We start from the raw sequence: 23,509 nt of genomic DNA, 5'->3' as shown, positions 1-23,509 counted from the left end.
CAGTTGGTGGAGCAAGCGACTCTTGATCTTGCGGTCATGAGTTTGAGCCCCCGGGGTGGTATAGAGATTACTTAAATAAATAAAACGTAAAAAAAATCTACATGGAAGACCCTAAAACTGAGAACAAACCAATAAATGTACCTAACTATATGTTGAACTGGTAATATAACCATACAGGAAAATGATTTATGTTAGTTTACAAGAAATAAGGAGAATGAAGAGATAAGTTGAATGCCACCATCAGGAAGTGAGCCAGTCTTCTTATCTAGAAAGGGGGGCATTCTGAGGTACAACTGTCTGGTGTCTTTTTAAGAAGCCAGTGCCCTGAAAATTTTTTAAAAAGGTAGGGGTCAGGTTACCTGGGTGACTCAGTCGGTTGAGCATCTGACTTTGGTTTTGGCTCAGGTCATGACCTCATGGATTGTGAGATGAAGCCCAGCGTTGGGCTCTGCACTCAGCAGAGTCTGCTTGAAGAGTCTCTCGCTCTGCCCCTCTACCTGCATGCACATGTACACCCCTCTCTCTAAAATAAATTAAAAAAAAATTTTTTTTTTTAAAGGGAAAGGGTCTGGGCAAGATTAAAATGGCCTTTAAAGAGATAATGACCAGATGCCAGGTATGGTCTTATACTGGACTTTGGTTTTCATAAACCAGCCCTAAGAAGCATTTTGGGCTATCTGGGGAAATGGAAATATGGCCTAGATATTACATAAGATGAAAATCTAGAAAGATATGCATTAAAGTGTTTAATGGTTATAATTGCTGGGTGGTGGGAAAAAGGTGTCTGGGTTTTCTTATTTTTGCTAATTCACATGTAGTATTCCATGTAACATATTTACTTCCTTTGTAACAATAATAAATGGAAATCATTTCCTATTTCTCCCCTGCTCCAAACCTGCCAATGGCTTTCTCTTGCACTTAACAATCCAAACTCCTCACCAAAGCCTACAGTGCTTAGTGTGTTTTTTTAAGTTATCATCTGTCCACATTTTCCCACTTTTCTCTCTATCTTAAAGTTTCAACTACACCAGCCTTCCTTCTGTTTTTTTTAGACAGAGTAAACCTATTCTAGCCTCAGGGCCTTTGCACCTGCTAATCCCTATACCAGATTGCTCTCCCTCAGATCTGTGCATTCTTATTATTCAAATCACAGGACAAAATGCCAAATCTTCAGAAAAGTTTTCCCTATCCACCTCATCTAAGGTAGAGACACCTCCTCCCCTCCCCAGTTCACTCTCTATCTCATGATCCTATGATTTTCTGCTTTGCAGTGACATTACATGATTTAAAATATTTTAATTATTTGAATTCTTTTCTGTCTTCTTCCACTAAGATGTAAGCTCTATGAGAACAGATACCTTGACTGTTTTCTCATTACTGTATCCTTGGTGTTTAAGATAACCCTTGGTGTATTATAAGCTCTCAATATTAGTTGAATGAATAAATGAATGAACGAGTGAACACATGAGTGAGTCTTGTACCATCCTTGTGAAATAGGTACTATTCAAATCTACATTTTACAGATGAGAAAACAGAGGCTGAGAGAGGGTCAGTGACTTGCCCAAGGACACACAGACACTGAGTCCAAGGTTTCTGCTTTGTCTCCGGCTGTGCCCGCTGTCTCCCCTCCTTCTTTCAACCTCCTGCCATTGGTATCTCTCTCTAGTTTCCCTTTCTTCCAGGCCAATATTTAAAAAAATTTATTACTGAGGCATAGTTGACATACTATGTTATATTAGTTTCAGATACATAGTGTAGTAATTCAGCAATTCTGTGCATTGTTCAGTGCTCCCCAAGATGAGTGTAGTCACCACTTGTCACCATACAACGGCCAGTGATCTTTTGACTAGACAAGACTCATTGTTTCCTGTCATAGCAAATGAGGTGAGAGTAGATCTGTTTTTAATTCAAGTGTTCTTGCTTTTTGCCTCATGTGTTTTGATCAGCACAAATACACTTTGTTGAGAGGTGGAGGTTGGGCATCTATGTGGAACAGTGAGTGTTTCTGGGGTGTCATGGTGCCCATGGGGTGCAAGACCTCGCATCCCTGATCCTGGCTCTCCTCACCTCAGACCCCGGCTTCTTTCTGAGCCAGGGAATGGGGAACAAGACTGTGTGTGAACTGGCCGTGGTTGAAACCAGTTTGCTAGGTCCCAGGCTCCCCAGTCTGACTCATGTTCCTTTCATGAGAATGGGTATATCACTCAGGAATGCTCTCAGCAGTGAGTCACAGAAAACCAGTTCATAGTGACTTAAATAATTAAGAATGTCTATTTCTTACATAACAAGAATGTCCAAAGGTAGGTGGCTTCTGCATTCCTTTAGTTGCTTACAGATATCATTAAGATCCCAGGAACTTTCTACACTTTCTATTCCACTGTTCTTAACATGTTTACCTATGGTCCTCATCATATTCACTTCATGATTGCAAGACAGTTGCTAGAGTGCAAGGCATCACATCTGGCAATGAAAGAGGAGGAAGGCAGTAGAGGTACTGGTCTCATCTTCCCTTTTATCAGGAAAGTAAAAATTTCCAAGGAAGTTTCCCTTTATATCCCTGTGACAAAAATAGGTCACATGACCACTTTTCAGCCTTCCAGCCTCTATAGTGGGGGAAGGCAAAGGAGGAGGGTTTGGAATTAGTGGTTGAGTTTGCCAACCACAATTTAATTATTTGGGAATGAGCCAAAAGTTTGCTATTCATTCATTCATTGGACAATGGTGTTGTTCCCTTTCTCTCCTCTCCCACCTGCCTCCATCATGTGACACTGTATACTGTCAGTCTTTTGGTCTATGAAAATATGGCCTCTCCACCCAAATTTGGGACAACGGCTAATTAGCTACCCTTTGCCATATCTTTGTAACGTTCTCAGAATTTGAAATTAAATGCGCTTCTCTTCTTTTAAAAAAAAGAAAAAAAGAAAACTTAGCTTGTGAGTTTTCATGTGTCCAAAACCAGGACACATTTTTTTAAAAAGATTTTATTTATTTATTTATTTTTAATGGGTTTCTTTTTTTTTTTAAGATTTTATTTATTTGAGAGAGAGAGAGAGAATGAGAGACAGAGAGCATGAGAGGGAAGAGGGTCAGAGGGAGAAGCAAATCTCCCCTGAGCAGGGAGCCCGATGCGGGACATGATCCCGGAACTCCAGGATCATGACCTGAGCCGAAGGCAGTCGCTTAACCAACTGAGCCACCCAGGCACCCTTATTTATTTATTTGAGAGAGAGAGAAAGTGTGTGTGAGAGAGCACAAGCAGGGGGAGCAGCAGAGGGAGAGGGAGAAGCAGGCTTCCTGCTGAGCAGGGAGCCCGATGTGGGGCTGGATCCCAGGACCCTGGGATCATGACCTGAGCTGAAGGCAGATGCTTAACCCACTGAGCCACCCAGGCGCCCCACCAGGATACATTTTTAACTTCTTCCCTCTGTCTTCTTTGCTAAGGTGTCTTCTTATTTATTTTGGGAATGGGAATCAACATTCATAGTGACTATATATTGCGCCAGCTCAGGAAGCCCGGAGAAGTCATCTATAGGATTCCGCAAGGTAATATCTCCCCCGCCCTCCAAATTTCCACTCTTCCCTTGGGAGCCTGTCCCAGAGATGATGCTATGAGTAGCAAATGGAGAGGGTGCAGTGAGGGCACAAATGACACAGTATATCCCAGTTTGCCTCTGACTTCTCCTTCACATTCCCTCCCAGCCCACACCACGTTTGTGTTTTCTGATCTAAACCTGGAAGTTCAGGGAGAGGCACCCTTAAGGTGCAACATCATAATACCTTGAGGGTGGGGGAGTGCAAGGCTTGGGGTAAGGTGGAAATAGGCTGCCACCTCATTACAGTAGGTAAGATTACCATGTACTGTATTAGGCTTCTCCAGAGAAACAGAACCAATAGGATATAGACAGAGATACAGCTCTAGAAACATAAGGAGATTTGTTGTGAGGAATTGGCTCACATGATCATGGAAGCTGAGAAATCCCATGATCTGTTATCTGTAAGTTGGAGCCCCGGAGAGTAGGTGGTGTAAGTTCTAGTCTGTGTACAAGAGAAGACTGATGTTCTAGCTTAAAGACAGTCAGGCAGAGAGAGTAAATTCTCCCTTACTTGGCCCTTTTGTTCTATTCAGGCCTTCAATGGATTGGATGAGGCCCACCCGCGTTAGAGAGGGCGATCTGCTTTAGTCAGTGTATAGATTTAAATGTTAATCTCATCCAGGAACAGCCCCACAGACATACCCAGAAATAAAGTTTAATCAAATATCTAGGCACACTATAGCCCAGTCAGGTTAACACAGAAAATTAGGCATCTAAGCATCATGTGTACCCACTGTGTTGGTCCTTCATGAATTAGCCAATAAAGCTGAATTGTGTATTACTTGTCTTCTCCGGTTGACCTAGACTTATCTAGTGAGTAGTCAGGGGTAGTACTGTATATATTTCCTGCCACTTGTATTTTCTTAAATGTATGGAGAGCCATAATTACTTAATCAAAAAGTAGGATGGGAGGTCTTACAAGTACAAATGCTTTCTCAGATATAAAGTCACAGAATATTTGAAATCCTAACTGTTCCCAAGAAACTGGGTGTGAAGTTGACAAACATAAGCAGGTGAGAGTGAATTAGTCCAAGGAATCCTTTGCTATTTTAGGTGGTATTTGGGTAGTTTGATGGCTCCTTTTGATGTAAATGAACCTGTTATTTACTTCAAAATTTTTCCTACATTACAATATGATATTGATATTCATTTATTAATAAAATAATGACAGAGCTACAGTGGATTCAGTAACACATTTAAATGAATTTAAATGTTGCTGACATCCTCATGGTGTCTGCATCAAACAAAAGTAATGCCAAATATTGAGATATGCCATTTGCAATTTATAGGCCCATATACCATCAACAATTTATAGACCCTCTGTAGGAGGTCAGTGGTTTCTCCCAGGGTCTGGGAAATCATGGGTCTGGAGCTGCTGATGCAGTGTCATCTTTTTTTTTTTGAATTTTTTATTGTTATGTTAATCACCATACATTACATCATTAGTTTTTGATGTAGTGTTCCATGATTCATTGTTTGTGCATAACACCCAGTGCTCCATGCAGAACGTGCTCTCTTTAATACCCATCACCAGGCTAACCCATCCCCCCACCCCCTCCCCTCTAGAACCCTCAGTTTGTTTTTCAGAGTCCATCGTCTCTCATGGTTCGTCTCCCCCTCCGACTTACTCCCCTTCATTCTTCCCCTCCTGCTATCTTCTTCTTCTTCTTTTTTATTTTCTTAACATATATTGCATTATTTGTTTCAGAAGTACAGATCTGTGATTCAACAGTCTTACACAATTCACAGCACTCACCATAGCACATACCCTCCCCAATGTCCATCACCCAGCCACCCCATCCCTCCCACCCCCGACCACTCCAGCAACCCTCAGTTTGTTCCTGAGATTAAGAATTCCTCATATCAGTGAGGTCATATGATACATGTCTTTCTCTGATTGACTTATTTCACTCAGCATAACACCCTCCAGTTCCATCCACGTCGTTGCAAATGGCAAGATCTCATTCCTTTTGATGGCTGCATAATATTCCTTTGTGTATATATACCACATCTTCTTTATCCATTCATCTGTCGATGGACATCTTGGCTCTTTCCACAGTTTGGCTATTGTGGACATTGCTGATGCAGTGTCATCTTTAAAGAAGATAACTTGAAGGAGCTTTGGGATTTTAAATATTCGCTCAATAATTAGCCAAACAAAGAAGAGCAGAGAATTCTCTTAAAAGCTAGATTGTCAAAGTTAGTTTCCAACTATTAAGGTATGTTACAGAATGATTTAAAAACAAAATATTCTTTATATAACTATGGAAAGAAAAAAATTAGTTTACTGTGGGGCAGAAAGTGGATACATTTACTATCATTGGAAATGTGTTGATTTCTGTTTACAGGTTTGATGTCAGACATGTATGGTTGCATAGAAAAGCAAACCTTGAAAATCAGCAGAAGCAGACCTCACCAGGCCCCACGAGGGCAAAGCCCCTGCAGCTCCCACTCACTTCTTTCAACTTGAACAGAGTATATACACTCCTTTGCAGGGGTGGGGAGGGGCAAATGCCACAGGAGAATGTCCTTACTTCTAGCATCAACTCAGGTTTTTATTATTGTCACATAGCGTGTTGTTCATTTTGTCCGAGTACCCACCTGAAATATGCTGTGTGGGCGTCCAGGGCAGAAGTGAGAAGGTGAGAGGTGGCTTGGGAACAAAACGAAAACCCGACCTCCTGCTCCTCATCATTGTCTTGCCCAGAGCCCATCAAGTGGTTGGGGCCACGATTCCGGGGAGTTCTGAGGGCAACAGGCTGCTGTCACTGTGTTTGTCCTTCTCCCCAAGAGGACTGCGCCAGGCTGCGATGACCATAAGGAAGTCTCCAGCCCCACATTGGTTATAACTGCCTTTATGTGCTTTGGAACGAAGCAGAGGGGTTTGAATGTGGCAGTGACCCGGTTCTGATGACGGATCTTTCCGTTCTTCTGCCCGCAGGTGGCTTGTTTACGTATGTTTCCGGAGCCAATTTCCTAGGTGAGGTCATTGAATGGACGGGCTATGCCCTGGCCACTTGGTCCCTCCCAGCACTTGCGTTTGCGTTTTTCTCACTTTGTTTCCTGGGGCTGCGAGCTTTCCACCACCACAGGTAAATTTCTCAATTCATCATGTAGCTTTCTGCTCCAAGCTGTCTTCCAGCACTCTGAGTCAGGTATAGAAACCTGAGACATGTATTTTTATAAGGTAAGGTTGATACAGTAATCCGGACTGGTAAATTCTGACTTCGAACTTGGGATTCAGCTGGGCAACAGTATTGTAAACACTTTTTTTTTCCTATGAGTAAAACTAAACCCATGTAGGGAGAGGCACACCCGAGGTGACTTGGGAAGCCACCTGCCACCTTATAGAAGAAGGCTTCTGGGCAAGGACGTTAGGAGTTAGTTGGCCTGGACTCTGTGCCCCCGAGCAGGCTCACCTGCATGGGCTCTAGGTAAGGGTCCAGAGTTCCAAGAAGTATCTTCCATTTCCATGCTTCAATCCGAATTCACTTCTGCCGCATTTCTCAAAGTGTGTTCCATGGGCAGCACTGTCCACAGCTTCACAGATAATTCTAAGGTCCAGCCATGATACGGTACCGCCAGGGAAAAGCCTAGACCCTGGTCTAGTGTGGCTACTATCTTTAATTCTGGCTTTGGTGCTAATAGTCCGGGTAATCACAGAGCCCTGGAAACTCCAGGATTATTCTCCTGGAATCCGTGTGACACCAGGGCTTATTCTGGCACTCCCCTTTATCCGCGACCCCCACCCTCCATAAAGCCTAGCCAAGGTCATGGCTGGCTTCTTGGGAAGGTAGGGTAAGTGAATGCTTATGTGGTGTGATCTCAGGACTCTCCCCTCACCTGGGGAATGCCAGGAATTGTAGGGGTTTAGAACCTTTCCTCATAGGTCTAGCCTAAAGCCTTACTAACTTCCACCTGCCCCCCCAGACCCTGTACCTGCGATAGGGTGGGGACAAAAGCATTAACTAAAAGCATCACTGCAAGGGGAAGAGTAACGCACTAAGTTACTACTGGGCTTTGCACTTGAACTTCAGATCCTTTCTCTAAAATGGCATTTGTGGCTGGAGAGACACCGAGCGAAGGAGGGATAGCCAAAGGGGGAGCAGCCTTGGAACCAGGACCTGGGGGACCCCTTAAGCTTCTGCGTGGGTGTTTTAGTTGGGCTAATGATTAATTTTGTAGTTTTGAAGGTTAAACCAAGAATGGGTTCTTTTCCTCAGAGTGGACTTTATGCAGACGTGTCAGAAATGGATGAAACAGTAGCAGTCCTCATGACGGGCGCCGGCCACCTGCTAGCCTTGGTGGAGACGGGCTTCAGGGCGTCCCCAGCCTGTAAGACAGTCTGCGTTCTCCTCTCCTGAGGCAGAGTCTGTTGCCCACCAGAGGCGGAGAGGGAGAGGGCAGAGAAGGCGTCAGCCAGCAGTCGGAGGGACCCTGGGAAGTGGTCTCAGGTGGGGCCAGTCAGGGGAGGGACAGGAGTTCCACCAGAGGTCTCCAGCAGGTGCAACAGCAAAATCCAAACTGTGGCCCTGTCCTGTGAGGTCAGACTGCTCTATAAGGAAGACCAGGCATCTTTTCTGTAGGGATAACTGGGCTTTGTGAGAAGCAACTCATCAGAGCTCGCTAAACATAGCACGAGAAACCAGCCACCTCCTGTCACATATTATTACCGTTTGCTCTCCGTGATTTTTACTTGAGAGCTACCAGCTTCAACTAGCTAGTTCAACCTGGTCACTGAAGGAGAAAGCCATTTCACAATTAATTCACGTATTAATCTTCCAGGCCTGCCAAAGCAGATGACCACAAACCAAGTGGCTTAAAACAATAGAAATTTATTCGCTCACAGTTCTGGGGGCAGAAGTCTGAAATCAAAGTGTATGTAGGGCCATGTTCTCTCTGAAGGTTCTAGGCGAGGATCCTTCCTTGCCTCCGCCTGGCTTCTGGTTGCACCCCCAACCCGGTGTGTTCCATGGTCTACAGCTCCATCCCCAGTCTCTGCCTCCATGTCCACATGGCCACCTCCCTTGCCCGTCTCTGTCTTGGTGTCTCTGGTCCCCTCAGTCACAGTGGATTAAGGGCCTTTCCTATTCCAGGATGCCCCTGTCTTACCTTCCTAGATCATATCGGCCATGACCCTATTTCCAGGTAAGTCTTCCAGGTTAAGACTTCAAGCATGTATTCTGGGGGGACACAATTCAACCCAGAATATGAGCTAACATTTTCTTGGCATTCCCAAGGCCTCATGAGGGGATATTTTCCTGGGAACATTGCCAGTTCTCTAGGATTTATCTTGCCCGTGGTCTTTGGGGTCTCTGATTCAACCCAAGTGAATCCATTGAGCAGTTCCTTCCAGCTTTCCCCTTTTTTTTATTGTGATAACATAAAATTTACATTTTGGCTATTTTCAGTGTACCATTTAGTGGCATTAGGTACATCCATAAGGTTGTGCAACCATCACCACAGTCCCCTGGCTATTACTTTTTATTTCCCAACACAAGAAGCTTCAACGTTTGTTTATGGGAGAGGATGCAGGAGGGAGAAGGAAGATGGACAAACGGCCATCTGCAAGAGTCAGGCCCTGGGTAACTGTAGGTTGCTTTGTAACAAGGATCTCAGACCCAGCAAACCTCAGGGGTTGACCACTGCTTATTATAATTATTCCTTTCTTGTCTTTTAGGTTCTACCTCAAGATGTTTGAGGACTATCCCAAATCTCGGAAGGCCCTCATTCCATTTATTTTTTGAAGAAACCAGATAAAGAAGGAACTAAAAGCTCCCATATGACTGTTGAACACCATCAAGCTGATGAGCCTGTAACTTTTCAAGTTCCAGTGTGTATCTGTACCGGGAGGCCTCTTGTGTTCTGACAGCCGGCCTGGAGATTCTGTGAGGTGGCTATTTCACGTGTCCTCCACCCTCCCAGGGTCTCTCTCCTGGTCTCCTGTTGATGCTTCCACAAGGCTCTTCTCCACACAGAGGCATCTGTCCGCTCTTTATCTAGTCCTCCTAGAAAGTGCAAAGCTTCCCTATGTCTTGTCTTCTCGGGGTGATCTAAGTACGTGTGGCCTAACACCTGCTCTGTGTCAATGTAAGACAGCCCTGTAGCCAGGAAAGTTTTCAGTTGAGGGCAGTGTTTGTAGAATTTATTAAAGGTACATATTTTACGCCCATACAAATGAGCAGATACTGAAATTCTGGAGCTGCATGGACCCCGAGCAAATTCACTCCCAAATGAAAACCCAGTCACACTTTGCTCTCTCTCAGTTAATTATGAAAGATGTGAGATGATGAAGTGGACTTTTAATAGAGGAGACCTCGCTTCATAATTGCTGAAGGTGCAAGGAGGCATTGACCCCATTTCAATCTCAGCGCCTCTGGCTTCCTGAAGTTTCCAGGATCCCTGTCAGAGATATCCCAGAAAACTGGTGTGGGGTTTATTGAAGGTCAGGTTTTCTTGACCACAAAGAGAGAGGCCTGACTCTGGTTGGCAAATGAGATAGTAAAAAAGCGTTTTACAGTAGACACCGCCCACTCCGATATTCTCGGAGACCCGTGGAAATATCCAAATAATGAGAGAGTGACAAAGAAGGGAAATGACTGAGCAAGATCATACATTGCTTGCCTGGATGGGACGTTTACAGTGACAGGGAAGCATTTCAGAAGCGCTCTGGCAACTTTTCTGCGATTTTTTCGTGGCAAGTCCTCAACATTTCCTAGGGGCGGTCTGAACATCAGTCGTCCAAGTCCCTAAGGGCGCCAGGCTGAAAGCTACTGCCAGAGGCCTGTGGCTGGGCAGAAACCCTCTTTTGTTTGGCTCAGACAGGGATTCAGCATATAGTTTGACTTTCTTTCTTTTCTTTTCTTTTTTTTTTAACATTAGAAGTTTCCAAAATTTCAAAGTTAGGTCTCTACATTTCAGTTTCCCTTAAAACGCTGGAGGCTGTGGGCTCACGGAACCCACTAAGAATGGAGACTGATCAGCTAGTGCATATTAGAATTTGCAACCTCGGTGGAGGAGTCACCCTGGCGTGGGTGCTCAGACACTGGGTTCTTTAAGGGAGGGGCTGAACACTCAGAATCAGAATATAGGAAAATATTTGTCCCCTCAGGTTCAGGTTTGTGGCAAGCATCAATCATGTTTAGCAAGCCCTTTTGGGAAATGAACACCAATTTTATCAGGTGAGGTGCTAAGTACAGAAATTCACTGTATAAGAAACAAGATGTTTGAAAGGTCTGAGGGTGATATATATAACTGAAAAATACAAACTGTAGTTATATAAATGTTTTTCTGGTTTTTTTTGTTCATTAAATGCCTCTCAAATCATGGATGTTAAGTAATTTTGTTTGAACTGAAAGATACCTGGGCTCATGAGGATTTTTATAAGGTGTTGAGCTGTGGAGCTGTGGGGTTTTGTTGTTGTTGTTTGCCTGCTTTCTTTCTTTCTTTCTTTCTTTCTTTCTTTCTTTCTTTCTTTCTTTCTTTCTTTCTTTCTTTTTTCTTTAAAAAAGTATTGCTTCCTTTTTGCTCTTCTCTCTTCATTTTGTCAACTTGAAATTAGGGGCTCTGAGTTGAAAACAAAAGACTTATATGGTTTCTCAACCACAGCTCAGAACTGCAAACAGGTGTAGGAAAGGTGCTGGAGAATGTGCTAAGGCTCGATGCCATCCCTAATATCTTAGTGACATAAATCTTAAGGTGTAGCTTGGGCTCTGTGAAATAAAAGACTTCCAATTCTCTCCATGACATTGAAAATTGCCTTTATTAAAACCTTTATCTTATTACCATATACAATATCTGGGCCAGTCCTTGAAATGTAGTCAGTGCTCAATGAACGGCCGCTCCTTTTTGCCCAGTAGGTCCAATCTTGGGACAAAACTGCCATTCGGTGATTGCATTTTTTTTTTTTGCCACAAGAGGGTGCTCTCTAGAATTTTTAGGCCAACCCTGATTTAATAAGGTAATTTACATATTTGGAAATTGAAAAAACCCTATTGTCCTTTCAAGTTCACATGATCGTGAACCTTGCTTTTTAAAAATTTATTTATGTTTTAGTCTAACGTCGGGCTCGAACTCATGACCACAAGATCAAGAGTGCCACACTCTATCAAATGAGCCAGCCACGTGCCCCTCATGTGGACCTTCTTAATTTAAACATAGTGTAGAGTAAACTTCACATAATCTTAACTCTTCCCTTGATAGCTGAGGTATTCTCAGTGCTCTAAGACCACTGTTTTCAACACGTTTTCTCTGGGCTAGAATATGTATGCAGACTGAGTACAATAAAAGTCTGAAGGGAAGGTGTGCTCATCCCTAAACGTATTTCCCTTTTCTCCTAAAACTAGAATGCTATGAAAATGTGGCTAATTTAGGTTTCTGTGGAGTGGTTTTTGAAACCAGGGTCTAAAATATGACAGTGGCTTAGCTAACAAGATAAGTCTGTCTCAATCTTGCTAAAATTTTCATGGAGGGAATGTTTTCCTACTGACCTTGTAGAAGATGTTGTAGTGTTCTGTTTGTCTTCAGATTTAAAGAGCCGAAGCACATTTAAGACATCCACTGGTCCCATCCCTTCACGTAATGGATGGAGACGCCAAGACCCACAGTGTTGAAGTGCCTCCCAGGGTCACATAGCTGGTCAAACAGCCATCCTCCCTTGTCCCTTTAAGGATCAGAAGTCTATCTTCTCAGGGCATAGCAGGCTTTTAGAAAGAGAGACCCAGCGCAGCCTAGACATGGGTGTGAATTTAAGGCCTGAACACACTTATTCACTCTGCAGTCATTTATTATTTAAAATATGGGAAATGGTAAGGGGTGGGAGGATATTGTTAAGACATGATTCTTGCCCTTTAAGGGTCACCATTTAGATTTCTGAAGAACTCAGGCAGGAGAAAAATAGCCAGAGATTCAGAAATCTACCAACTGTCATGTCCGTTTTGTGGAATCTGTTGCCCTCATTCTGTGGAGAGGATCAGGCTAGGCCCTATCATGAACCTATTTCATAAAACAAAGGTGTAGTAGAGATCGTGCTGTAGAAAAGATGACAGCTGTGTTCAATCTGAAGAAGCTTCCAAGTCACGAGTTCCCTTTACCCCTAAGGCCTATCTCCGTAAGGCACATCATTGGCTGTTCTGCATTCGAAAAGGAAAAAAAGACCTCTAATGAGGACTTTGCAATTAAATAGTGATTTAGGTGGTCTAACCCTTTCAGGAACAAATAAATAAACCTATGGTTTACTGCCTTGAAGTTTTTCAATAGCTGCCTTGACTTTTTGTGGTAACCTTATGGTAATCTCACCAAGAATCAAAGAATAAAGCTCTTGGCACGTGAAGGAATGGATTGAAGAGTCATTTCCTTTCTTGCCTGGCCTTTGATTCTCCAATAGACTGTGGGCTGAGGTCCAGGCAAGGCAAATAAGCGAGGGTAACAATAAATGTTAAGCAAAACCTTCTAGAAAAGGCTGTTGATTGTTTTATAGCATCTATACTATCCCATGATAAAAGAAAGAGGCATGGTGCCAGATGGTAATGTGGGTGCTTGGATGACTTAATAGCCACTGAGTGGATTTAATTTCTGAGTAAGAGATTTGCTCATTCTCTCTGTAAGTCCATTAAACTGTGATCTTAAAAGGTTGCATGTTCTTTGTATCGGGTCTCATTTCTTCCCACCAACCAGAGCTTGGGATTTGGATGAGTGAAATACATTGTTGAAGAAGGTTAAATAGGTACTGACCTGTGTTAGTTCCTTTTGTCCTCACCTTCGTGGCCTCAGGGTTTGGCTCTGCTCAGTGGAGGCAGAGGCTACAGGTGAGGGATATCCAAGACCCTCTCCCACAGGGCAGGCTGGCTGGGAGCTGGAGGAGAGCCGAGAGGGCAGGGTGGGGAGTTTTGCCGGAGGAGCGGGGGCGGAGGCAGGGGAAGGTTGACAATGAGCTCAGGGAAAGGGCCTTGGGAGAGAGGGGCCTCTCCTGACAAGAGTGCGCTTCCTTCCCTTCCCTGGTCTCCGTCGGCGTAAGTCCGATCCCTTCCTTCTCCTCCCAGGGAAAGAATCCCTCTGGGAGAGAGAATAAGCTCTTCTCGGAGCTCCTTTTTCACAAGGAAAGATGCTGAGTTTCTTTAAACACAAGCCGCAGGGTTGTGCCTCACGATAAAGAGTTTCATTGTACTTCTGTCCACTCACCTCGTAAAGATGGTTTTAAGTCTGTGCATCAGTGACACTTGTGAGAAAGAGGTGAAGGAATTGTTATGAGAAGTGTGTGGCTGCCCCCAGGTTCTGTGAGGCCAGTGGGGAGATGAGAGCCTCCAGAGGAGGAAGCACCGCAGGCTTTGCCCTTTCCATGGTCTCTGTTTTCCTTTACTCCCGAGGCCCCAAAGGAAAGGATCCTTCCTTATAAGGGTACGTTTTTTTCAGCACTGACTGGAAAGTAAATGCCATAAAATCAATTGTTTCATTAATTGATTCATTCATGCATTTAATTATTAATGAAAGATTCCTATGCTATATATGGAGAGGTATAAATCTGAATATAAACTGTGTTAAGTTAAAGATGTATATCGTATAAACTCTGGAGCAATGACTCAAAAAAGATATAGGTAATAAACCAATAGTGGAAAAGGAAAGGAATCACAAAAAACAATTCAATCCCAAGATAATGTAGGGAAAGCAGAAAAAATGAACCTAAAACAGATAAGAGAAAAAAGAAGATAGCGAGATGGTAAATTTAAATCCAACTGTATCAGTAATTACATGAAGTGTAAATGGTATAAACATTCCAATTAAAAGGTAGAAATTTTCAGACTAGATAAAAAAGCAAGATCCAAATGTATGCTGTATATAAGAAACCTCCTAGGAATACAAATATTCAGGTTAAAAGTAAGCGGATGGAAAAATACGTACTATGAAAACATTAAAATAAATCTGGAGTGGCTATATTAATATCAGATCAAGTAGATTTTAGAGCAAGGAATATATTTTTTTAAAAATTTAATTCTAATATAGTTAATATACAGGGTTATACTGCTTTCAGGTGTACAATATAGTGATTCAATATACAAGACTTAGTGCTCATCATGATAAATGTACTCTTAATCTCCATCTATTTTACCCCCCTCCAGTAACTTACCAGTTTGTTCCCTTCTGTTTTTTTTTTTTTTTTGCTTTGTCTCTTTTTTTTTTATTTCTTAAATTCCACATATGAGTGAAATCATATGGTATTTGTCTTTCTCTGACTGATATATTTCACTTAGCATTATACCCTCTAGATCCATCCATGTTATTGCAAATGGCAAGATTTTATTCTTTATGGCTGAGTAATATTCTATATTCTATATATTCTCTCTCTATATATATTTATATACACACACACAACATCTTTATCCATTCATCTATTGATGGACAACTTGGGCTGTAGAGCAAGGAATATTATAAGTGACAAGAAAGACATTGCATCATTTTTTTTTTGCATCATGATAAGGAAGCCAATTTATCAAAAAGACAAAACTAAATTTGTATGCATCAAATAACAGAGCTTCAAAATATATAGGTAAAAACTTATATAACTGGAAGGAGAAATAAATCCAAAATTGTAATCAAATTTCACCACCTTTCTCTGTGGACATTATCCACACACTTTCAAATAACCTATATGTCAAAGGAGAAATTGCACAATAAATTAGAACGTTTTGAATCGGAGGTGCCTGGCTGCCACTCTTGATCTCAGGGTTGTGAGTTCAAACCCCATTTTCTAAAATGAAAATGAAAAACATGACATATCAAAATCTATGACATGAGACATCCGCAAATGGTCATGCTATAAAAATCAGGACTGAATTTATAACTAAAATACGAGAAAAATATATGAAACAATGTTTGAATGTTGAACAATAGACAGTGCATGACAGTGGTTACTGAGAAAAGGGAAATCAACAAGGTGAGCCCACAATTTCCTCAGCTTATTGATTAAAATAATATAATAAATATTATATATTTATTATTATAATTTTAATTTTATAAATAATAAATTTAATTTATTATTATAATATTAAATATAATAAATAAAATACTAAAATAAATAAAAGTTGGTTAAGCGACTGCCTTCGGCTCAGGTCATGGTCCTGGAGTCCCTGAATCGAGTCTCGCATCGGGCTCCCTGCTTGGCGGGGAGTCTGCTTCTCCCTCTGACCCTCCCCCCTATCATGTGCTCTCTCTTTCTCATTCTCTCTCTCTCAAATAAATAAATAAAATCTTTAAAAAAAAATAAAAAATCTTTTTCCAAGCCACAACAAAGGGAAGGGAAACCCAAACAGCCAGCAGGCTCCCTGAATTGATAAGACAGAGTTGAGGATTTGGGAAAGCCAGGGTAGGGGAATTCTGAAGGCAGAGTTATCTAGAAGAGTCTGGGAAGGGTTCACAGAAGCAGCCCACAAACTAGGTCTTCCTTATGGCCATTATGAAACCAGAGATGAATTTTAAAGATGGACAAAAGTCCCAATATATTTAACTGAAAATTTGGGATAGAAAATTTTGAAGATGAGGGGCGCCGGGGTGGGTCAGTCAGTTAGGTGTCTGCCTTTGGCTCAGGTTGTGATCCCAGGGTCCTGAGATTGAGCCCCACATTGGGCTCCCTGCTCCACGAGGAGCCTACTTATCCTTCCCACTCCCCCTGCTTGTGCTTTCTCTCTCTCTGTCAAATAAGTAAATAAAATCTTAAAAAAAAGAAAAATTTAAAGATGAAAATAAGGACTGTTGTCTTATAATAGTAGTCATTTGGACTCTATGTAATTTTTATCTGGTCTTCTCAATTTGGCTGAAGTCTCTCTTCCCCACAAACAAGGTGTTCTTCCCGAATTTACAGGTGCTATGAATAACCCTTCCCAAGTGGGGGCACTTGGCTACTGGCAGAATTATTAGCAGAGCCTAATGTGGCTGAAGTGCCATCACACTTTGTCAACAGTTCTAATGCACTCTCTTCTTCATTCTAAAAGCCTTAGAAATATTTTAGGTAGATTTGTTCTGTCTGGCACCAGTTTAATAGATTCATTATTTTCCTTTAGCCTATAAGAATCATAGGAAAGGGCGCCTGGGTGGCTCAGTTGTTAAGCCTCTGCCTTCGGCTCAGGTCATGATCTCAGGGTCCTGGGATCGAGTCCCACATCGGGCTCCTTACTCTGCAGGAAGCCTGCTTCTCCCTCTCCCACTCCCCCTGCTTGTGTTCCTGCTCTCACTGTCTCTCTCTCTCTGTCAAATAAATAAATAAAATCTTAAAAAAAAAAGAATCATAGGAAAAACCTAGATGCTTGGTATCTCTGAAGACAAGTCAAACTTTTCATTCATTCGTTCAGCAAATCTATATTGAGACAACTGGATATCCACATGCAGGAGAATGGACTTGAACCCCTATCACACACAATAAACAAAAATTAACTGAAAATGAATTATGAAGGTAAATGTAAGTGCTAAAATATGAAAACATGTAGAAGCAAACATAGGAATAAATCTTTATGATGTTGGGTTAGGCAATGATTTCTTAGATATGACACCAAAAACACAAGCAATAAAAGAAAAGATTGGCAAGTTGGATTTGATCCAAATTAAAAATTTGTACCTCAAAGGACACCACCAAGAAAATAAATTGGCAACGGACAGACTGAGAAGCAATATTTGCAAATCATATATCTGATAAGGGACTTAATATCCAGAATACATAAGGAACCTTTACAACTCAATAATAAATAGACAAATAACCCAATTAAAAATGGATAAAAGATTTGAATCAACCTTTCTTCACAGAAGATATAGAAATGTCCAATAAGGACATAAAAGATGCTCAACATCATTAATCATCAGGGAAATGCAAATCAAAACCGCAATGAGACACCATTTCACGCTTACCGGAATAGCTACAATTTAAAAAGACAGACGGTAACAAGCGTTGAGGAGGATGGGAAGACTCAGAACCTTCATCCACTGTTAGTGGAAACATAAAATGGTGCAACATCTTTGGAAAGCAGTTTGGCAGTTCCTGAAAGTGTTAAATATAGGGTTACCATATAATCCAGCAATTCTACTCCCAGGTAGCCATCTACTTTTATTTGGGTTTAAAGCACTAAGTAATCTGAAATGACAATTAAGGATCTCTTGTCAGGGATTAGATGGGCTGACACTTTGTCACAGGGCAGAGAGGATGCTGAGGACGACCCTGCGGAGGAGGGACTGAGCAGTGCTCGGAGTGCCCTCTGGTGGAAGCTGCCTAGATGTGCAGAAGGGGCCGAGGGCAATCGGAAGTTGAATTGAGAACTCCGGGCATCCCAGAAAGTGGGGAGAGAGGCCAGAAAGGAAACAAGGAGTAAACTTCAAGGGAAAGAGATTTGATTCATCCTAAGGAAGACAACAGACCTGGCTGTGAGCTCCTCATCACTGCAGTGTTCAAGAAGAGGCTGGAAGATGCCTTGGTGGTGAAGGTTAGGTGGAATGGAAGCCCGGGACTGGATTAGTGTTCTCTGAGCCCCCCTCTGAGTTTGTGACTCTGAGTGCTAGGCATTAAAGACAGTATTCCGGGCTGACAACTTTCCCTGAGCCAATGTGGCCTGTTGTTCCAGGCGGTTGATGGGAATCCGAGTAGGGTCTCCCTGGGCATCAATAATTCAGTTGCATTGAGCTCTAAGACAGAGCTAGTAACACCTGGATATGAGTAGATGGAAAAATGCAGAACTGAAGAAGTTTAGTTCAATTCAAGGGAAAACAGAATCGCCTAGAGCACCAAATTCTGGGCCACAGAACTTACGCTACTTGCCCTCAGGGGAGCCGTGGAGGAAAAAAAAAGGAAAAACTGTGATACATGAGAAGACACTCTAGGAAGGTGGTATATTAGTGGCTTGGTTGTGCAAATCACTGCATTAGACAAATACAATTTCTCCTTTTTAGGAGAAAGAAAACATCATAAGAAGGCGAAATGATTATTAGAGATGTCTTTTCCATAACAACTTGATGAGAAATAATTTATTTACAACAAACTGTATCCGTTTCAAGCGTACATACCGCGAGTGTGAAATTACCCCTCCGGTCAAGATACAGAACATTTCCTCATTCCCAAAAGACTCCCTATGCTTCTGTGCAGTGCCTCCTTCCCTCCACTCCTCAGCACAGACACTCACTGATAGGCTTTTTGTCACTGTAGGTTAGTTCTCATTCTACCTAAATGGAACCATACACTATGCGTTCTATCATATGTGGTTTCTGTCACTCAGCATAACAATCCTGGGACACATCGGTGTAATCAGTCCATTCCTTGTTATGGCCAAGTAATTGCATTACATTTGCCAAAGTACATCCTGTTTTATTTACCATTTCACACGTTGACGGATTTTTAGGCTGTTTCTAGTTTTTGACAATTATAAATAAAGCAGCTATAAACATTTGTGTACAGATTTGTGTGTGAACGTAAGTTTCATTTCTCTTGGATAAATATATAGGAGTGGGTGCTGGATTATGCTACGCAGATGTTTATGAGAAACTGCCAAACTGGTTTTCCAAAGTGACTATATCATTCTGCATGCCTGGCAACAATGTATTAGAGTTCCAGTTCTGCATCTTTATTAGCACTTGATATTGTTAATTTAAAGAAACTAATCCTAATACGTATATAATAGTAACTTTTAAAATGTTTTTATAGGGGCACCTGGGTGGCTCAGTCGTTAAGTGTCTGCCTTCGGCTCAGATCATGGATTGAGCCCCGCATTGGGCTCCCGGCTTGGCGGGAAGCCTGCTTCTCCCTCTCCCACTCCCCCTGCTTGTGTTCCCTCTTTCGCTGTGTCTCTCTTTGTCAAATAAATAAATAAAATCTTTAAAAAAAATGTTTTTATATTTGTATTTTTTAAATGACCAATGGTGGTATATTTTCATATGCTTGTTGGTCATCTGTTTTCCTTATTGGTGAAGTTTTTGAATTGTTTGCATTTAAAAGAATTCGGATTGTTCTCATTGTCAAGTTTTGAGAGTTATTTATATATTTAGAATACAAATGCTTTGTCAAATATATGTATTGAAAATACTTTCTCACAACTTATGGCTTATCTTTTTATTATTTTTAAAGTGTCTTTAACAGATAAACAATTTTAGCTTTGGTGGAGTCTATTTTTTCTTTTATGGATAATTTCTTAGATAATATCATGTCTAAGAACTTTTTGCTTAAACCAAGGTTACAAAGATTTTTTTCCCCTATGTTTTCTTATAGATATTTTATAGCTTTGTGTTTTTTCATGTAGGTCTATAATCCACTTTGAGTTAATTTTTTTTTCTGTAAGATGTGATGTATGAGTTGAGGTTAACTTTTTTTGCATATGAATTTTTAGAAAATTTATAGATATATTTCTGTTATTCGTTTCTAATTTGATTCCACTATGGTAAGAGAACATACTTTGTATGGATTGAATCCTTTTAAATTTACTGAAACTGTTGTTATGACCTAACATATGCTGGTCTTTGCTTATAAGTGATCCATGAGCACTTGAAGAGAATGTGTATTCTGCCATCATTGGCTACAACGATTTACAAGTAGAAATTAAATGAAGGTGATTAATAGCAGATCCTCTATTTTTCACTTTTTTTTGATCTAGTTGTTCTTGTTCATCAAATTCTGAGAAAAGAGTGTTAACTCCTCCTACTATGATTATGTAGTAGGATTAATGTATTATGTCCATTTCTGTTTTAATTCCTTTTTTCCTTTCTTTTAAAGAAATTGAATTTATTTATTTATTTTTATTGATTGGTTTGTTTGTTTATTTTTTATTATTAACATATAATATATTATTTGTTTCAGGGGTACAGGTCTGTGATTCATCAGTCTTACACAACACCCAGCGCTCACCACAACACATACCCTCCCCAATGTCCATCACCCAGCCTCCCCATCCCCCCACCTCCCCTCCAGCAACCCTCAGTTTGTTTCCTGAGATTAAGAGTCTCTTATGGTTTGTCTCCCTCTCTGGTTTCATCTTGTTTCATTTTTTCCTCTTTTCCCCTATGATCCTCTGCCTTGTTTCTTAAATTCCAAATATCAGTGAGATTATATAATTGTCTTTCTCTGATTGTCTCATTTTGCTTAGCATAATACCCTCTAGTTCCATCCACATTGTTGCAAATGGCAAGATTTCATTTTTTATGGCTGAGTAGTATTCCATTGTGTGTGTATATATATGTATATATATACACCACAACTTCTTTATCCATTCATCTGTCAATGGACATCTGGGCTCTTTCCATAGTTTGGCTATTGTGGACATTGTTGCTATAAACATTGGGGTGCAGGTGCCCCAATGATACTACATTGTATCTTTGGGGTAAATACCCCATTCTGTTTTAATTCTATCAATTTCCCCTTCTATTTTGAGGCTCTTAGGTATATTTGATTGTTATATCTTCTCAATTAATTGAGCTAAAAAGCCAATAGATAACATTAACATTATGAAATGCCTCTTTTATCCCTGGCAAAATTCTGTTCTTCATCAGAGAGTCTGTTTTATCTGATATTAATATATGCATCTGAGCCTTCTTATTCTTACTTACATGGTATATATTTTTCCATGTATTTACTTTCAATCTTTCTGTGTCTTTATATTTTAAAATATGACTCTATGTTCAAAAATACCTCTTATAGACAACATAAATTTAATCTTAGCTTAAAAAAATCCATTTGATCATTTTTGGCTGTTTAGTCCTTTAACATTTAATATTATTAATATGATTAGATTTAGGTCTACTAATTTATTACTTGGTTTGTTCCCTCTGTTCACTATTTCTTTATTGTCTTTTTTTCTGCCTTCTTCTGCATTATTTATAGTCTATATATTTTAGAATTCCTTTTTAATGTTATCCATTGGATTTTTAGTGATACTTCTTTGTGTTATATTTTTAGTTTTAAGGATTATAATATATATCCTTAATTTTTCAAAGTCTCACAGTTAATCTTAGAGTTAATAACTTAGAGTTAATCTTATACCCCTTCATACATATATAATCCTTACAATGATATAGGTCCATCCATTTATGCTTCCACCATACTTTATGTTGTAATTGTTGTATGTATTACATCTACATACTAGCAAACTCTATAAGACAATGTTAAGAAAGGGGGGAAAGGATGGCGGAGGAGTAGGGGACCCTATTCCAACTGGTCCCCAGAATTGAGTTGAATATCTACCAGACCACTCTGAGCACCCATGAAATCAGCCTGAGATGTAAGAAGATCTGGATCTCTACAAACAGAATATCGCAGGCAGTTGGTTTTGAGGTAGGAAGCGGGGAGTTGTGATTCCGCGGGCAGATATCGGAGGAAAAATGGCAGTGGGAGGGATCTTACACCGCCGGTGAGCAACAGCCTCATGTGCTGGGGACAGGGCACAGACTCGCAGACCGGTAGCAGCGCGGAAAGGACTTTAGGGCAGCCCCCGGGATGGAAACCTGGAGTGGTGGGGTCACACATTCGAACTGGGAGTGGTTGGCAGTTTTAGAAGCACAAAGGGCAGAGACGTGCCCTGACCTGAAGGCAGGACTGGCAGTGCTGCAGAGGGGCACACAACCCAGGATGCTGCAGTTTATAGCAGCACAGACAGAAACGGAGATAGTGTGGCCTGGGAGCTCACTGAAGAACAGACTGTGGTCTCTCTGCTCTGAGGCAGAGGGTTGGAAATGGTTTGTTCTGCTCTGACTCTCGGAAATGTTGCGGAAATCCACCAGGGAAAGCCACCAGAGAACAGAAGCCCCAAAAAACTGGTTCCCACTGAGCCCACCCCCACCATGGGGGGAAGGGAAACTCTGCCCAAACAGGGCTGCCTGAGTAACAGCACAGCACTGCAGATCCCTCCCCCAGGAGACAGGCTGGGAGAACAAGAGGTCAGCAACCCTAAGGTCCCTAGAAAACAGGTGCATCTTGCTTGGGTTGTGGTCAATAATTTGGAATCTATACATTCCCTCAACCACCCTTCAACAGAATGACAAGGAGGAGGAACCCCCAAAATAGGAAAGACTCAGAGATTATGACTTATGCCACAGATTTATGAATGGATGCAGATATAACCAAGATGTCAGAGATGGAATTCAGGCTAGCAATTGTGAAGACAATGGCTAGAATGGAGAAATCAATTAATGGCAACATAGAGTCTCTAAGGGCAGAAATGAAAGCTGAATTGGCAGAGCTTAAAAATGCTATCAGTAAGATCCAATCTAATCTAGAAAATCTAACAGCTAGGGTAAGTGAGGCAGAAGAACAAGTTAGTGACCTGGAAGACAATATAATAGATAAAAAGGGAAAAGAGGAGGCCAGGGAAAAACAACTCAGAATCCATGAAAATAGAATCAGAGAAATAAGTGACACCATGAAGCATTCCAATGTCAGAATAATTGGAATCCCGGAGGGAGTGGAGAGAGAGAGGACTAGAAGATATATTTGAGCAAATCGTAGCTGAGAACTTCCCTAATCTGGGGAATGAAATAAACTTTCGTGTCCTAGAGGCAGAGAGGTCCCCTCCCAAGATCAAGGAAAACAGGCCAACACCCCCGCATGTAATAGTAAAACTCGCAAATCTTAGAACCAAGGAAACCATCTTAAGGGCAATTGGGGGAAGACATTCCTTATGTACAGAGGGAGGAACATCAGAATAATGTCAGACCTATCCACAGAGACCTGGCAAGCCAGAAAGGCCTGGCAAGACATATTCAGGGTACTAAATGGGAAGAACATGCTGCCAAGAATACTTTATCTGGCAAGGCTGTCATTTAGAATGGATGGAGAGATGCAGAGCTTCCAAGACCGGCAGAAACTGAAAGAATATGTGACCACTAAGCTGGCCCTGCAAGAAATATTAAGGGGGGTTCTATAAAAGGAGAAAGACCCCAAGAGTGATATACAACAGAAATTTACA

At 41.4% G+C, this 23,509-nt stretch overlaps 1 protein-coding gene across 1 annotated transcript in view; it reads left to right on the top strand.

The window, feature by feature from the left end:
• The window catches only part of SRD5A2 (steroid 5 alpha-reductase 2), a 42,989-nt gene extending 32,212 nt beyond the window's left edge, over positions 1-10,777 (top strand). The window contains exons 3-5 of the mRNA XM_025867602.2: positions 3,442-3,543; positions 6,535-6,685; positions 9,274-10,777. Coding sequence (XP_025723387.1) covers positions 3,442-3,543; positions 6,535-6,685; positions 9,274-9,340 — 320 coding nt within the window. The 3' untranslated portion in view covers positions 9,341-10,777. The remainder of the gene's footprint in view (positions 1-3,441; positions 3,544-6,534; positions 6,686-9,273) is intronic.
• The last annotated feature ends 12,732 nt before the right edge of the window (positions 10,778-23,509 follow it).

This window comes from Callorhinus ursinus, unplaced genomic scaffold (assembly GCF_003265705.2).
Source record: "Callorhinus ursinus isolate GAN/ISIS: 27379988/994484 unplaced genomic scaffold, GSC_fseal_2.0 scaffold10, whole genome shotgun sequence".
Taxonomy (NCBI): domain Eukaryota; kingdom Metazoa; phylum Chordata; class Mammalia; order Carnivora; family Otariidae; genus Callorhinus; species Callorhinus ursinus.
Note: the sequence above shows the minus strand (reverse complement) of the source record. Positions and strands in the feature narration are given on the sequence as shown.